At 32.7% G+C, this 18,642-nt stretch overlaps 1 protein-coding gene across 1 annotated transcript in view; it reads right to left on the reverse strand.

The window, feature by feature from the left end:
* Positions 1–18,642, reverse strand: part of LOC126737565 (uncharacterized) — a 54,413-nt gene that overhangs the window by 27,686 nt on the left and 8,085 nt on the right. The window contains exons 2-8 of the mRNA XM_050442494.1: positions 17,352–17,566; positions 17,124–17,287; positions 16,835–17,000; positions 16,596–16,761; positions 16,192–16,393; positions 11,879–12,121; positions 11,332–11,759 (exon numbers count right to left, since the gene is read on the reverse strand). Of these exons, the coding sequence (XP_050298451.1) occupies positions 11,332–11,759; positions 11,879–12,121; positions 16,192–16,393; positions 16,596–16,761; positions 16,835–17,000; positions 17,124–17,287; positions 17,352–17,566 (1,584 nt within the window). The remainder of the gene's footprint in view (positions 1–11,331; positions 11,760–11,878; positions 12,122–16,191; positions 16,394–16,595; positions 16,762–16,834; positions 17,001–17,123; positions 17,288–17,351; positions 17,567–18,642) is intronic.

Consider the following 18,642-nt stretch of genomic DNA (forward strand, 5'->3'; position numbering starts at 1 on the left):
TACTGATTCAGGATGAACTTTAATTTGATGGAAGCCAGCGGCCATATCTAAAGTAGTAAAATACCTGCAGCCACTTAAACGATCAATTTGATCGTCGATGCGGGGAAGGGGAAATCGATCTTTCACAGTGATGCGATTTAAAGCCCTAAAATCACAAACTAGGCGCGGCTCACCATTTTTTTTCTTTACCAAAAGTACGGGACTGGCATATGGTGAGTGAGATGGTTGAATTATGGAATTATTCAAAAGATCTTGAACTATATTTTGCACTGTCTCTCTTTCAGTGACTGATAGACGGTAAGGTCGATATTTAATTTCCTTATCTGATGTAAGGCGTATTTTGAATTCCCCAGTGGTGATTAATGAAGGGACCTTATTTCCACTAGTAAAAATATCTTTAAATTCATTAAATAAAAAATCAAGTTGATTTTGAACTAAATCCAAACCCAATTCAGGGGTCTGAAAATGTAAAGACGGTACACACTGATTGTACGTAAATATTATGCCTGGAATGCTCAAAAAATCTAACCCTATTATAATATCACAACATATTACGTCATTCGGAACAACAAATATTTTTAGCACAAAAACTTCTTTATTTAAAAATATTTTAGTGTTATCAATCGCTCTATTGATGGCATTATGCCGACTCAAGGATTAAGCTGACTGAACCAAAAAATGAAGAACCGTGGGACGGGAGAGAAACGCGGGCACTTGAAACTCGGCGGGCTCTGACGATACATTTATTACGGTCAACATTAGATGATGCTATAATGTTTATTTTAATATTATTCATTTAGTTTAACTCTTTGTTCGTTTCGTTTAAGGACCATTAAAGTTTAAAGTAAAGAGAGTGGTTGTTATTTCTAACATCAGAAAGTGGGATTTTGGTGTCCGGTTAAATACTGATTATACGTGTTACATCTGTGTTTGTGATGCCAAGAGAATCCTGCCCTTTATCTACTCCTGACAGGATGTCACCTCCACCTGGCGTGCGAAATATAGAACGCCTACCTGCTGCTGAAGATCATGCGCATTTACGAAGTTATACACCCCCCATTGACCCTCCTATAATTCCACACCTTGTGGCTGTACAAACCCACCATGGGCAGGATGGTAGTGAGCTAAGTACCCAGAGTTTTAATACTTTTAGTAATGCTTTGCTTAAGGGGATCGAAAGAATGATTAATAATAGAAGTGAACCTAAGTTTTTAGGGTTAACAACCGGTAATAACATTATTAGTGAATTCGACCCCTTGAAACATGATTTGAATCACTGGCTACAGTCCGTAGATGAGTATTCTTCAATGTACGGCTGGCCTGATATGGTGATTACTCATTTGGCGCTAAGTAAACTGCGAGGGCCGGCAGAAATTTGGTATAGAGGGCTGCCGTCTCGAATTTTTACTTGGCCCGAATGGAAAAGTTTACTTTTAAAGCATTTTAAGCCTACCAGAGATTTACATAAACTTATAAAGGAAATGATTTCTTTTAATTATGGTAAAACGCAGCAGAGTCTTTATTCATATACATTTGAAAAACTAACATTAATCAATAAAATGGGGTTAAATATTTCTGACTCTGATAAGGTAAATTTAATACTGGGAGGAATTGGTAACGAACAAATAAGGTTTTCTGTGGAAACAGCAGGAATTACCGAGTCTGCCATATTGGCGCGTCATTTAAAAATGATCGATGATCAAAACAAATCACTCGACCAAGATATGCAAAATTTCACAGGGGTTAGTTATAATTTAGGCGACGAAGGCCCATCGACTGGTCAGCAAAATTTTGGTCGATTAAAATGTTATAATTGTAAAGCTAGGGGCCATTATAAAAACCAATGTCCATCTAAATACGCTACAGGTCAGCAAAATTTTGGTCGATTAAAATGTTATAATTGTAAAGCTAGGGGCCATTATAAAAACCAATGTCCATCTAAATACGCTACAGGTAAAGCACTAGCCCCTTATCAGAAAAACTATAAACAAGTTAATTTTACTAAAACCAGCTCGGGCTCAACAATGAATACTTTTATAAAAACCATTTTAATCGAAAATGTCTCAATAAAATGTTTTATTGACTTCGGCAGCGAATGTTCTTTAATTCATCAAAATATGGTAAATAAACTTAATCTTAAAACATTTACTCTCAATAAGCCTATTCATATTTCGACGATATCCGATAATACGTTGGAACTTAATCGTTATGTGGCGGTAAAAGTAAACATTGACGATGTTCAGCGGAACATTTCTTTGTACGTTGTAAATAAAAATATTGCGAACGCCGATATTCTTGTGGGTCAAAACTTTACCGAATTGAGTGACGTTTGTTATGAGAAACTTAATGGGGTTTTACGCTTTATTTCGAACACGGCTTCAACTTTTCAACTTAATAATAAAAACGTTAAAATTGGTATTAAAGATAATTTTGCGATAGAAGCGGTTTTGAAGTTATTAAATTCTTATACAGGGTTATTTGCACGAAGCGCTTTTGATGTCGGAACTTGCGATGAGGTCATGCACATAAAATTGAAATCTGATCAGCCAGTGATGTTTAGACCAAGACGTTATTCCGAAGCAGAGCGGGACGTTATCAGAAATATTATAAACGATTTATTAGAAAACAAAATTATAAGAGAATCGACCTCACCTTATTCGAGTCAGGTTTTATTAGTTGCCAAAAAGGGAGGTGAGTCACGTCTTTGTGTTGATTATCGGGCGCTAAATAAATTAACAGAATTCGACAGGTATCCGATTCCTTTGATAGAAGAGCAAATAGATCGATTAGCAGGTTATAAATATTTTTGTAGCCTTGACTTAGCTTCGGGATATTATCAAATTCCGATGAGTCCAGAATCAATTCCCAAAACGGCTTTTATCACGCAGGACGGTCACTACGAGTTTTTAAAAGTGCCGTTTGGACTTACAAATGCTCCATCGGTTTTTCAACGAGTGATTAATAAAATTCTTGGTAATTTGAGATTTTCAAAAGTGTTGGTTTACTTGGATGATATTTTAATTCCAGGAAAAACCGTTGAAGAAGCCATGGAGACACTTAAAATCGTTCTGGACCTTATCAGTAAAAATAATCTTAAACTTAAATTGTCAAAGTGCTCCTTCTTGCAAACGAATATACAATTTTTAGGATATGAGATTTCGGACTCTACTATTAAACCCAATCATAAAAAAACGTTAGCGGTTGAAAAGTTTCCGATTCCCACAAATATTCATCAGGTGCGACAATACCTGGGTCTTACGGGATATTTTCGAAAATTTATTACACATTACGCTGAAAAATCAAAACCTTTAAAGGAACTTTTGCATAAAGATAAACAGTGGAAATGGGAAACTTCTCAACAAGAGTCATTTGACGTTTTGAAGCAATTTTTGGTAAACAAACCTGTTCTTAATATTTTTGATAAAAATTTAGAGTGTCGGTTATACACGGATGCTAGTCGAATTGGTATCGCAGGTTGTCTGATGCAAGTTAACTTCTCCCGCGGAGCAAAAATACCATTCATATGTTTTGGAGGCATTAGCAATTGTTGAATCGGTAAAAAGATTTAGACAATATCTAGTAGGTAGACCTTTCATAATTGTCACTGATTGCTCGGCGGTTGTTAGTACCTTTAAAAAGTCAGAATTAAATGCAAAAATAGGACGCTGGGTGTTAGAGTTAAGTGAATATCAATATGAAATTAAACATCGCTCTGGTCAACAAATGAGACACGTGGATGCCCTCAGCAGAAACCCAGTTAAACAGGAAAATAATAATTGCGATACTCTCGAAGTCAGTATTAATACAATAGTAATAACGGAAGGAGATTGGTTACGCACTGCCCAAGAAAACGATGATAAAATACGGGATATTAAAAATATTTTAGAAACGGGAAATTTCGAAAAACAAAAACACATTTTTAATGAATACGAATTAAAAGGTGAAAAAGTTTATAAAATAACCCCCTTTGGTTCACGGTGGGTTGTCCCAAAGAAAGCAAGGTTTCAAATTGTCCGGTTAAACCACGATGATGTTGGCCATTTTGCAGGGGAGAAAACATTTGAATTAATATCACAAAAATACTGGTTTCCTCATATGCGGCGTTTTATTAATAAATATATAAAGAACTGTTTAAATTGTTTATATTTTAAAACTACTGGAAATAGAAAACCGGGCTATCTCCATCCAATTCCAAAAATACCTCGGCCCTTTCATACCTTGCATATCGACCATTTAGGCCCCTTTATAAAATCAAAAAGCGGTAACACTCAAGTACTTGTTATTATAGATGCGTTTACGAAATTTATATTTATATATTCTGTACCCAGTACAAGAACTAAATTCGTTGTTAGCGCCTTGGAAGAAATCATAAAAGTTTTTGGGGCCTCTTGTCGTATTATTAGCGATCGAGGCAAAGCATTTACGTCTCACAAATTTAAACAATTTTGTAAATCACGCGGTATATCTCACTACTTAAATGCCGTTGGTTTGCCACGTGGGAATGGACAAGTGGAGCGGTACAATAGGACGATTATTGACTCCCTGTCAACAATGGGTGCCAATGGTGATGATGACGAGTGGGACCAGAATATTTTAAATATTCAATTAGGGTTAAATGGCAGCATAAATAAAGCCCTAAATGCCAGTCCTAGTGAAATTTTGTTTGGTTTCCGTGTTTCGGGTCAGGTAGCTTATAACCCGCCTGAATTAAGTAGATATGTAGATGTTACAGCTCTTCGTAGTCAAATCGTTGCGGATACGGAAAATTATCAGACACGACAAAAACAACGATTTGATCAAAAGAGATGTTCACCCGTAACGTACAAATTGGGTGACTTGGTACTATTGAAAATAACCTCCTTTCCGGCTACAGGTAGTAGTCGTAAATTATTGCCAAAGTGGAAAGGTCCTTTCAGAGTATCGAAGATTCTGGGGAATGATCGTTATGAAGTAAGAGAAATTCCAGGAATGCATCGATCCCAGAATCCTTATGTCGGGGTTACTGCGACTGAAAACCTAAAACCATGGATTAAATTATAAATTGTTCATTTAAGGTACGCATCCAATTCTTGGATCATCTTTTCTTTTGTTGAGTTAGAGTGTGGTAATTCTATCTTCGGGAGTAGGTTAAAAGCCGGTACTCCGAGTGTCAGTAGCGCTCAGACGAAGCATAAGAATACCCAGATTACTCAGAAGTGCTCACAAAAGAGAACTTTTAATAGTTATTCTGCTATGTAGAGTGTGGTGTTTCTATCTTGGAAGTAGGGTTCGACCTGGTACTTCGAGTAATAGCAATTACTCAGACAAGATAAAATACCCAGATTACTCAGATTTACATGGAAGAATGATAAATTAACTACCCTGTCTGAACTTAAAAAGAGAATAACAGCATAAAAAAAAAATAAATACACTAAAAAGTTAGTTAAAGTTATGTTGTTTCTTCCAGAGTCAGCCGAGTAGACAACTGATCTGGTTCAGCAGAGTGAGGACACTCTAAGAGGTCAGGAAGGGCCGAATGTTATCAATCGCTCTATTGATGGCATTATGCCGACTCAAGGATTAAGCTGACTGAACCAAAAAATGAAGAACCGTGGGACGGGAGAGAAACGCGGGCACTTGAGACTCGGCGGGCTCTGACGATACATTTATTACGGTCAACATTAGATGATGCTATAATGTTTATTTTAATATTATTCATTTAGTTTAACTCTTTGTTCGTTTCGTTTAAGGACCATTAAAGTTTAAAGTAAAGAGAGTGGTTGTTATTTCTAACATTAGTTTCGATAGCATATTTGGAATAAAAGGAATTATCATTGCCTACTCCCTTGATTAATTTTTGTTTCAAAATATGCAACGAAGATATTTCCTTAGCTTTATCTTCGCGAATAAGCGAAACCTGAGCGCCTGTATCTAATAATACTTCATAAAAAGTCCCGCCGATATTAAGAGAGTATAAACAAAACTTATCAATATTTTTATTTTGTGTAGGTGTTGACTCACAAACATTAATGTGTTTGGATTCGTTACTTTTTTTATCCTGGCGCAATCTTTTAAAACAATTTTTAAAAGAATGTCCAGTTTTCTTGCAAAAACTACAACTATTTATTGGATCATTAAAGGATTTCGAAGTACTGGGAGTTGGAGTGATATCCCGTTCACGTTTTACACCTCGCTCTGGACAAGATATTTTTCGGTGCCCTAGTTTTCCACATTTAAAGCATTTGATATTATTTATATTACCAGATGAGACATTATTGTTATTATAAGCAATATTAACACCTTTGTTTTGGTTATCACGTCGATTATTTGGTTTAGACTGAATACGTGATAAATGAGCAATCAAAGAAGTCGTATTTTCATGACCTGACTGTGTTAACTGTGCCTGCAAAACAGAATCTTTTACCCCAAAATAAATTAAACTTATCAGCTGTTCTTGAGAAAAAGTTACACGCAAAAAATTTATTTTCTGTAGTTTCATGCGACCATAAAAGCCATAAGATGGACATCCATCAGAAGTAAACATTATTGCGCCATGTGCTAATTTTCCATAAGTACAAGCCGCAAAACTTTCACATAAATCTCGCTTTAGGTTAACCCAAGAACGGCGATCTATAGGAGCCCAATTAGAGAACCACTGACCTGCCTCCCCTTCAAAACAGTTTGCAATTCTGCCCATCAGAATACCATCGTTCCAACCTAAATCAGTAACATTATTATTAATATATTTATTAGTAATATTATTATTAATATAATAATAAGCTTGTATACTTATCTCAGTATTATAATAAATCAAATAATAACATAGAAGTACAAGATTATTAACAAAAATATCGCTTGACGCTAACAGACATAACTCATAAATCGTCTGAACGGGAGTGTTTTTTCAAACTGTTTCCTAAAAGCCTGTTTATGTTTATTTCCCAATGCACCAACCAGAGATTCTCGACAAATTCTCGAAGTCAAAACAAAAAAAGCATATGCTCCAACTGATCATTATGAGATCATGATAGTTTTGGGGTGTTATATTGTTATGGCATATAACAAAGTACCGTGCATGGCAAACTACTGGTCCTCTAATAAGTCACTTGGAAATGAAGCTATAAAAGAAGCCATATCACGCGATCGTTTTCTTCTTCTTACATCTAAGATGTATTATAATAATCCAAGTCGTCCAGAAAATTCAGGAAAGCTTTATTACATTGAAGAAGTAATGTCCTGTTTGAAGCATACGTTTTCAAAAGCGCGTTCGGAGAGCACATTTCAAAGCATAGATGAGTCTATGGTAAAATTCAAAGGCCGTTCAGCTCTTAAACATCTTCCTCTAAAACCAATAAAAAGGGGCATCAAGGTTTGGGAAAGGTGTGATTCACAGTCTGGTTACGTATATGATATGAACATATATTGCGGGAAAGAAGTTGATACTCCAGATAGCACTCTTGGCCAAGGATTAGGTGAACGGGTTGTAAAGACCTTATGTAAGTCTATTAGAGACCCGGAGGTAATGGTATGCTTTGATAGATTTTTTGCTTCTGTTTCATTGATGTCTTCCATAAAACTTGCTGCAGTGAGTACATGTATGCCAAAACGAAAAAATCTTCCAAAATTTGAAGATTTTGTCGCTAAACAAAACATGAAGAAAGGCTTGCTCTTTATTTAGCAACATAGGTGTTGCTGCATACTTATGGAAAGATTCAAAAGAAGTAATTGTACTCTCAAACTGCCACAGTTCTGAGATGGAAACTGTAGAACGGCGACAGAAGGATGGAACTAAGGCTACAGTGCCGTGCCCCAAAGCAATCAAAGATTATAACTCCTATATGGGAGGAGTGGATCTCTCAGATCAACTCTCCGGCCTTTATGATATAGACCGGAAGTCACAGAAATGGTGGAGAAAGGTGTTCTATAAACTTTTTCTTACTTCAGCCACAAATGCGTGGATACTTTTCAAAGAAGCTCACAATCGTGATGTTCCATTTATAGTTTTTTTAGTTAACTTAGCTGAATCGCTTATTAATTTGGGAAGAGAAAATGCAGGCATGGTAAGGAAACGTTGTACTGGCAGACCTTCAAGTTCGTCAAGAAATATGGTAAATGTTGGCGATCATTTACCTATTCAGGGAACCACTCGACGTAGATGCCATTCGTGCTCGTCAAAAAAAATCGAAAAACGTACAAAAACTATGTGTTCAGGTTGCAAAGTTCCGTTATGCGCGGACTGTTTTTCGATATACCATAAATAGTTTGCGCGTTTATGGTTTCTATTATTAAATTTTATGTATTATGTTTATCTGGTGGTACACATTTGTCCCGATGCTTACTTAGTTTTCATTATTAGTGGGACACCCGTATCCCAGGTTGTATTTCTTTTATACGCTTATATAAATAGATAAAAAGCAATTTTTTGTTTTATTTCTAAGCTACCTTATCCTATAACAAGATTTTTTATTTAAAAAAATTAAAATTTAAAACTCGTATTTTTAATGCATCAGCTCGTGTGGGACATATATATCCCATTAGTAAAATCAAAACCATTTTTTAAAAAATAAAGTCGTTGCGAAAGGGTTAAAAAAACACGTCAATTTAGATATACAGAGGGACGTTTAATTTTATATTTGACAAAGTTCTGTCAATCACCTCCTTACCTCCAACTAATCTCAATTGGATATGTCAAATGGAAACGCCCATCGTAACACTCATCATTGTAAGCAGCATTAGAATTAAAATGCCTATTCAACAGTGACAAAAAAATTAAATCGGTTGATGTACCAGTGAATAGTTAGCTAAAATATCTGGTAATAATGAATATTTTATCGACGTCACACTTTGGTATTTCAAATGGCTATGCTATAGTGTTATACATCATTTTAAAGGGCATATAATCTACCACCCAACGGCGTATAAAAAATATAAGTTTACAGACTAATAAATAGTAAGGGTGTAAAACGGTATTTAAAAAATAAACAATTCAATCAGTTTAAAGAAATGATTTTATTAAGTGCTGAAAATGTGCTCCGTTATTCGCGAGACAGTAATAAAGTTTATGTTGAAATTTCTCACGAACATTGGCAAGTATTAGTCGGCTAATATCTCTACATGCGCGAGTAATTAAATTAACAGTATTTTCGGGTAGGGTTTTATAAACTTTGCTTTTTAAATACCCCAAAGGAAAAAATCTAGTGGTGTTAAGTCTGGCAACCGTGCGGGCTATTCAATTGCACCACACCTGCCAATTCATATCACTGAAAGCTGTTCATTAAGTCACTGTCAAAGCGTAGTTTGGAGAAGCTCCGTCTTGTTAGAAATACAAATTACTTCCGTTTAGTATCCCAACATCATTTTCATCCACTTGGTTTTCCAAAGATTGGACGATTGAAATATATATTGTATTTTTAAGGAGATTTAAATAAATTTGGCCAGTAAAATTTTCGTTCAAAAAAAATTGCTCGATGATTTTGTTACTAGATATTCCTGCCTATCCCCTTGAAACCTATGTTGATTTTCATTATCCCAGTAACTACAGTTATGCCGGTATACCAGTCCATTTAGAAAAAAAGTTAACTACACTTAAGCAGATGTTCATCTCCATTTTATCTTAATTTGTAAATAGACGTACTTACTTGCTTTCTTGTTGGTTAAATATAAATATTTCTGAAACAGTTGAGTTTTGAGATAAGGTGTGTTATACGTTGCTTGGAATTTCGCCTATATTTCATAAATGCAATAAAAAATATAGCATTCCATTTAAAGAAATGACCGATGACGTCATATCTTTTTTTTGTTCCACCCTGTATTCAAAAATTTATGTGAAATAATGCGCAACTCAAAATAAAAATCGACGAGTCCAAGCGTTTTCTCAAAAAATCATATCTCTAATTTTTATTGAATTTATGCGGAACTTTAGGCGGTCACTGTATATGATTATATGATTATATTCATATAAATTAATTCATATTTCATAGACCGCACTAAAGCGATACATCTCGTTAATTCGTATCGTTAATTATTTCAGAATGACCATTTTCACAATAATAATCAACGGGTTTTTAAGCGTATTAAGAATGCTAGTTATCGCAGTGTTTTTCTTGCACCTACTAGGTACTGCAAAAAATACTAGTAAAATAAACACGCCAAATATTATACTACAAAACATTTTGGGAAGAATATAAATTTATCATTTGTTATTTTATCGCAAATAATAGATGCATTTAAAAAAAATATTTGGACTCAATAAATTGTTTATACATTTTTACTAGTAAATAGCTTCAACTTGCATGAATTTTTTTGCGAAGTAAGATGGAAAATTGTTTGCCATTTAAAATGTGTGACACTATGGGGCAACCATTTGACCTGCCAAAGTTTAAGTTGATAAAATGCCTTTTATTACCACATATTCTTGCTTACTATTAGATTTTGTTTTTTTTTCGGTTTGGTTAGATAGGAGATCTTATGCCCTGTAAAATGATGTATCGCACTTAGTGTAGCCATTTGAAATACAAAAGTTTCAGATCGATAAAATATCTATTAATTCCAGATATTTTTGGTCACTATTCGATGGTACATCAAACAGTTTCATTTCTTTTATTACTTATAATGATGTGTCATACGATAGAGATTCCCATTTGCTATTTCAAAGTGAGGTTAGCTGGAGGTGATTGACAGAACTTTGTCAAATATAGAATTAAACGTCCTCCTATATATGACGTTTTTTTTTTCTTTTTTAAAGAAGGTTTTAAGGTTTCTTTTTGAAATGGAAGCACTGTATAGAGTTTTAAAATCACGTCAATAACGCTTTTTTCGATTACTGCAATATGCTAAGTTTAAAGTTTTATGTAGAATAACTTATGTCGGTTTATTTAGGTTGCGACATATAGAGTTTTAAGATTACGTCAATAACTCTTTTTTCTAATATTATAATTGGTATAATTGTTCCAATGAAAAGAACATGCTTGTTTACATAAAATTTTTGAGGTATAGTGTTAATATTACTTTACAATTACATTTTAGTGTCACGGTTCTGAACTACTTTATGGTATTTATGTTAAATTTACTTGAAAATTATTAAACTTAGTTCAACTTAATCAAGACCAAAAATATGCTTTTAGTTTAGACTAAGTAATTAAGGACCAAAATTAAATTCCAACGTCTAATAAAACCAACAATTTGTGAAAATTGTTATATTTATTATATATTTGTATACAAGAAAACTTGCATAAAACAATAATATTTTGTTATAACTTTCTTTTAATTTATGAAGTAATAATCCTAGAGTCCTAATATTACTCATGATGAAAACAATATTAAAGAACATTGGTGACTATATATTTATATAACTATTTTCTTTAGTCCAAACCAAAATCCACCTTTAGCAGTTAAGTTAAATGAGCGATGATCTAATATTAGAGGAATGGGTGTTTTACTAGTAGGAACAATCTCAAAATGGTACAATAAGTGGAAAAGTAAAGCTTTTACTTCCAATAAGGCAAACCTGGAACCAATACAATTTCGCGGTCCTGAACCAAACGGTAAGTAAGTATAAGGTATAATATTAGCTTTGTTTTGATCTGAAAACCTCTCTGGAATGAATTTTAAAGGATCTTGATAATATGCAGGATCTCTATGAATTGCTCCAATTGGCAAAATACACACATCTCCTGCCTTTAGGTGAACCGGTCTTTCGTTTTCATTGACTGGTTGAATTGTGTAAGGCTTAGTCACTACTCGATCTATTCCATTAGCTGGGCTCCATTTTCTTAGTATTTCTAAAAATTAAAAAATCGATAAGAATATTAATTTATTTAAATGTAGACAAGTATATCTTTGCTAACTCAAATCTGTTCAACTTAAAAAGCTAGATTACTTAGGACACTTGTTTTATTACCACAAACGACCATATCCAAGTATTTCATTTGAAGCACAACATCGTAACTCAGTTTTCCATTATTTTGATTAAATACGTCGTTTATTTCGGCTCTTAACTTATCTTGGATATCTTTGTGCAAAGCGAGTTCATAAGATCCAAAACACATCACCGTAGAAATTGTATCAAAACCACCAAAAAAGAAAAGTACAAGTTGTGATATAATATCTTGATTTGTTAGTGCCTTAAACTGTTTAAATTTGCCTAAAAGATAGAATACATGTTTATAATTCAAAATATTACATTCAAAAATTAATCAAATGAATTGGCAAAAGAATGTATAACCCAATAAAAGCAAGTATATATAAGTAAAAAACAGATATAGTTATTATCTCGTCTCTTGTCTTACGTTTGTAACAAGCAGCTTAAATTAAAATAGAAGACCAATTTATTTAAAACAAGCTTTTATTTTAACTTAAAAATAAACTTTAAATGACAATTATAATAAATGTTTCTTTGGCTGCAGCAAAAAAATATTCAGTTTAAATAAGGCCGAATGGTTAGCAATTTGCCCCTGCATACCTAAGTTTGTGCATTTGGTTGGGTCTGGGTGAGTTTGGATAAATTGTTTTGAGTTACAACGTTGACGTAGCGACGTAGTAACTCAAACGAGGGACGTAGACCTCCCATCTGCTTGACATTCACGAGCCCTCTATATACTTTTCCATGCAAATAGACTCTCAAAATGTTAGAAAATATGGAGCCTACGAACCTCTGCATAAAGTATGATTTTTTGCGCTGGATATTTGGTTGTGTACAAATAGTGAAATTGATTCACTATTATAATGTGAACATACTGCTATTAGTTTGGCGGAGTGACTTAGATGGCTTACGTTATTTTTCTTCTTATATAGCATACACTTTTTATAAATTGAGTTGTCTATAATGTTCTTGTAGGATAATCAACCTCGTAACCTTATGTTTACCGGGAAGTATGACCGATGGCTATATGATTATGGCTCACATCAGCTTTACCTAACCTACTACCGACACGCAGCAAACCTTGCCTATCTCTAAAGGGGATTTAACAAAATTAATTTGCTAGCTTTATCCACAGGTTTGCCTTTAGCGATAGACCTCAATTTCTTATCAAAAACTTCCAATTGAACCATCTCAACTATAACCATAACCACCCAAGCTGCCTTCAATTCTTCTACCAATAATTGACCACCATCTCTTTTTCCTTATTTATAACCTTAGTATTGTGTAGAAAACGTATACAATCTACTGGATTTTTCTTTGATATAACGTGACTCCATTTAGCAGCTTCTGTCAAATGTTGTATTTTCGCTGTCCTTTTCGCCACGAAAGTTGTCCAAGTTGATGGTTCTCTGGCAAGCCAGCATAACACTATGAATGATCCAGACCAATAATAAATTTCCGAAGATTTTAGCTCAGTGGACTGTAATACTGATTATACTAGCTGTACCTTATCGCCTCACCCTAATTTTTCCTTCCAAAGAATCTGTAGTAGAAGCTTATTGCGTATAACTAATGGAATAATTAATCCTAGTGGATCAAAAACTTGTGCAGCTAACTACAAAATCTATCGTTTAGTAACCTGATCTAGTATACTTCCATTGTTAACCGGACAATCAAAACTCAACACATCGTTCTCTGCATTCCAACCTATCACCAAGGTTTTTGATGTACTGTTATCACATGAAATATAATCTTCAATGTTTGAATCCTCGACAGTGTTAATCACTTCTGGCTTATTAGACTTCCACTGCCTTAATATAAAACCACCTAAAGCAAGCAACTTTATTTTTTTATTATATATTTTATTAACTAATTTTATCTTTTAACGCCCGCGCGTTTTTAATATTGTCTGCCCCTGAGAGTAAGTCATCGAACTGCCATAAAATCCTTTGATAATCTCTATCCCCTTCCAAAACCCCCTGACGAAACATTTTTTCAACGTCTGCTTTGATAACTACCGAATGCAGTCAAAATCTCAGGAAAATACTAAAAATGTCATCCTGTAACTTCGCGCCTACCATAAGATGATCATTTAACGAAGCTCCAGAAGATGTGATGCAGCTAGACATCATGGAACATCGAGCACCACGCGTAACTTTGTTGTCAATGAAGTTTTATTTAAAACTGGATTATGCGGAACATAATATCTTTTAGATTCCGTTTCTTGTACATCCTGAACTGCCTCGATATGAGACATATGTTCTAAATCGAGATATTCTTGTATAAAACCATGATACAGCTCCCTTAGCTCCATATCCTTATTAAGTTTCTTTTCCATAGAGATAAATCTATTTAAAGTCTTATTGAATGAATCACCTAAACATGGTACACATAAAGGAAAGGAAGTTTAACAATAAACCGACCATCCTTATACCTTATCATTCTCCCACCGAAAAAATTCTCACATTCTTCTTCCTCCTTTACAATTCTGAACCGAACTTGAATTTCCTACAAACCCTAAGCTCAAATTTCCTCTCAATATGTAGCCCAGTTTAGTTTCCTGAATAATAAGTATACCTTTTCCTAAATGAGTTCTTTGAGTACCCAGAATGTCCCAAAAAATAGATACTTCAAGCAACTCATCCACTTTACCCAAATTACCAAATGACTTATCCGCTAAAATAATATTAGTAAGTATTTTCAATGCAGCTATATTAATATTCAAATAATTAACATTCATCGTCATTGTTTGAGTTCTGGTGAATCTAGGTGTGTTTCTTTGTTAAGAAGACTACGTTTGACTTTTTTTTATCTGAACAGCCAACCGATCTAGTTAGCTTAAGCCATATTTTATGCCAGCCCATAATTTTTGAGCCTCTTTTTAATTAAGAAGGGATCCGACACAGGCGAGATGAGTATCACAGATATTACACCAAATGTATTCCTTTTATTTTTCCTAATTTGATTTACTTTCCTTAAAATTTCATATGTAATGTTAGACATTTTATTGTTCTGAAGTATGAGGTAACTTGCATTTTATTTCAGTTTATCAACTTTTCTATTTAATTGCTATTTAATAAAATATTCGTTATATGCTATATAATCTGTCATTTGTTATATGCTGCTTTATTGAAATGTACTGAACTCACCTCGCACACTGAGGCTGACTTCGATTTACCTAGAGGTGTACAAAACGGGCAACTCGAGTGATGCCAAGTAGATTCCAAACCACCAGAAAAAGAAGGTACCAATAAACTGTGTTATCTTTTATATCAGCAGACTTTATTTATTTCCACTGTCCATACACACGGAGATATGTTGGTAGGTTAGTATGTTCATCTATTGCATCGTGTGTGGCACCCATTTACCCACCTTTTTAGACCCACACGCTACCTTTCTTTTTATCAGAAAATTGCCTCCTCCTTTCTGCTTTGCGAAAAAAAAGTATTAATATTAAATGTTATGTGCCACCAAGTCTAAAGATCATTCTTCACAACCTGAAATATATTTCCCTTAAAAAAGCAAAACTATTGATAGTTTATAATGTGTGCTTCCCTGTAGCTTTCTCGAGTAGTAACGATATAGACCTAGTTTTTGATTTAAATGTCACCAACCAAATCACTTAGCCAATTATCTAAGCTTAAAAATCTTCTTAAAATGTTTAAAAAATATATGGTCAAAATAGTCACGGATTACAGTTTTAATTGGTTATTATTTAATCCTAAATAAGGAAAAATGACTATATTGACAAATTGTATCAGATGCTTTAAAAAGGGCTAGTAAGATAAGAATAAGAATTTATTGACAGATAATAGACCGCAATATATTAGTTATGGCGACAAAAAGTTAGTAATTTTTAAATTGAGTAACTTTATGTTTTTTGTAATATTTGCAAATATACATTTGAGTAAGTTTACTTAGAGATAATCTATTACCTTTTTATATACTGCATTTTTTAATTTTTTTCCAAAATATTTTAGCTATTATTAATTAAGTAGAAGAAAACCAAATTAATTTGTTAGGGTCCTTACATGATCGGAAATTATAAAATATTTTTGGGTATCTAAAATTTGACATTAACACCTTTAAACATACATTTGAATCTTGCCGAATATGTGATGAATACCTTTATATTACAAAAAGGGTTATTTGGGAATATTCATTTAAAAATGTATTTGAAACGTAAATAAACTCCACTCGCTTGATGTAAAAATTAACAAAAAAGAAAACATTATATTTTTTTATTGAATAATTTTATTCCAAATTTGTCAAATATCCAAATTTGATGTTTTATGTAATATAAATAAGCCTTTATTAATATGAATAAAATCATAAGGAAGAATACGACTTACCGGTATTATATTCCTTTACCGTTGCAAAACCAGTTTCCCCAACATTAGCTACATCTGTTTGAATGCCTTTTCTTGCGTCCAACAAAACACTTAACATATCAAATCTCTTAATGTCTTCTTTTTCTTTAAATATAATAGCTTGCGTAACAATATTACTGAAGAATTTAGAAACATCATTTGAAAATAAACCAATTTTAAATAACTAGAAAAAAAATAGGTGGATTCTTAAAATAATGAAAATGTTGATTTTATTTCATTATAGTGCATGTTTTAAGTTAAATATACAAGATCATTCCTTAAGGCATAGTAAGTAATATTTTGATATATTCCATACAGAATTTAATCTTGTTTTTGAGTAAATGATAGCTAGCAATTAGATGAATGATTGATAGCTAGTAACTTACCTTAAAAACTTTTGGAAATACCATGTAACCAAAAAACTTTATTCGCGAGATAATATCCGTTAGATTGGTTAGTTTTCTTCCCATATGATAGAATATATTATCTGGGTTTTTAAGAGAATTGACCTCTATACCAAAAGCAGCACTAGCAATAACGTCATTTGTATATCTATAAATATTTAAATAATAAATCAATAAAAATTATAAATTTAATATGACAAGCGGAACCCTGTGAAACAAACCTTGTGAAATAATCCTTCATTTCAAGTTCAAGATAATTCTGATTTTTAGTTAAAAAGAAATAAACAAAGACTTCAGCAGTTTCGTTCATTAAATGAAACATATTTTTCATTTTGCTGCTTGTAAAAGAACCGCTTAATGTTGCTCTCATTTCTCTCCATCTTTGCCCTAGATAAAAAGAAATATTATATACATATCGATATTAAGTAATCGGGAATTACAGAACAGAAAATGAATATATATAAATAGAAAATGTTAGGCAATAATTTATTGCTTTAATATGACCTTTACCTTTAAGAGAAAAAATATTTCCACCCCATAAAGGATCAGCCTCAGGATCAGCAAAACTTCTGTGATCAGTAAAAGAATCAAAATCTTTAATCGTAATTTGCTTTATTAATTCTGGATCACGAATAAGTAATGCAGGTGTATTAAATTGATAGAATCCAGAGTATCTTAAATCATAAATAAAAATAGATCACATTTTAATTTAAATTACGCATATTGTTACTGCCTTACCTTGATTTAGGGAATTGCTCATAGGCCCAATTAATAAAGTCAAAAAAACTTATTTTTAAAAAGAACATTCTCCATTGGTCTCCCAGGAAAGGCCATGGATTACTTTGTGGTATTCCCATTTTTGAAAAATGGGACATTGGGCGGATAAAATAGTACCATACCAGAAACGTTAGTATGGCTACCAGACTTAAGAATATTAACATACTTATATGTTCCTAAAAATTTACTTTTCAGTCATATTATAACCTATTTGTTTTACAGGTTTACAACCGATAGAAATTTAATTGGGAATGATAAATTACAAAGGTCGACGTGCTGAAAATGTTTTATTAAGTATTTGAATAATCAAACTTAATAATTTATAAACTACTTAGTTGACTTATTAAGAGGACTTTATTAAAACGATAACTAACTAGAAAAAAAAATTTTAAAATAAATATAAATAGCGTTTTATGAAAATAAAACAAAGTTTAAAAAACTACAGATTCTGAAGAGCAATCCTAAATAAATATTTCTTTTAATAATCAGAATGAATGAATAAAATTATTAAATAAAATGAATTATCTTCCAATTTTAACTATAAAATGCAGCATATATATTTTTTAGGAAAACAATGCTTCTGAAAAATTATATAATATTTTATATTATTTTTAATTTTTGGAGATCCGCAGATGATACTAAAAAGAGGTGGATGATAGTGGAAAGAGGGCTACAGTAGTATACGCATAGCGGATTCAAATGCAAATAAGTGAGGTTATGAAAAGTGAACATTATTTTTTTACATTTTGGATTCATTTTTATGATTGTCACAAAGTATGTTAGATTAAGTAATAATAATAATAATTAAGCTCATACTTGATCCAATTTAATTAGCTTTTATGTAATAATTTTAAGAAATTTTTAACGTAAAGCCAGAAAATTTTTAAATTTTTTTTTAATTTCCACACTATAGGTTTTTCTTAGACTGTGCTTATAAATACGAATTTTGAGATATGAATAAAATAATAAAAACTATTGATCTTACTTAAAAAAAGCTCACTTTCTAGACCAATTTTTTAACTACTTACCCACAAATAAAATTTTATAAAACCTCGGTCTTGATTAAGTTAAATAATTAATACGACGAAGGTCATATTCTGGCACAAACATATCATATGTAACTAATTTAAAAGCTCTATCACTTTGACCTAATGAACTAAGTGCACAAGGTGGGCAAACAAGTGAATTAAGTAAATATTAGTAGGAACTCTATATCTGGCAGCAGAGGAATTTTTTAAATTATTATAAATCT

This window comes from Anthonomus grandis, chromosome 6, assembly GCF_022605725.1.
Source record: "Anthonomus grandis grandis chromosome 6, icAntGran1.3, whole genome shotgun sequence".
NCBI lineage: Eukaryota > Metazoa > Arthropoda > Insecta > Coleoptera > Curculionidae > Anthonomus > Anthonomus grandis.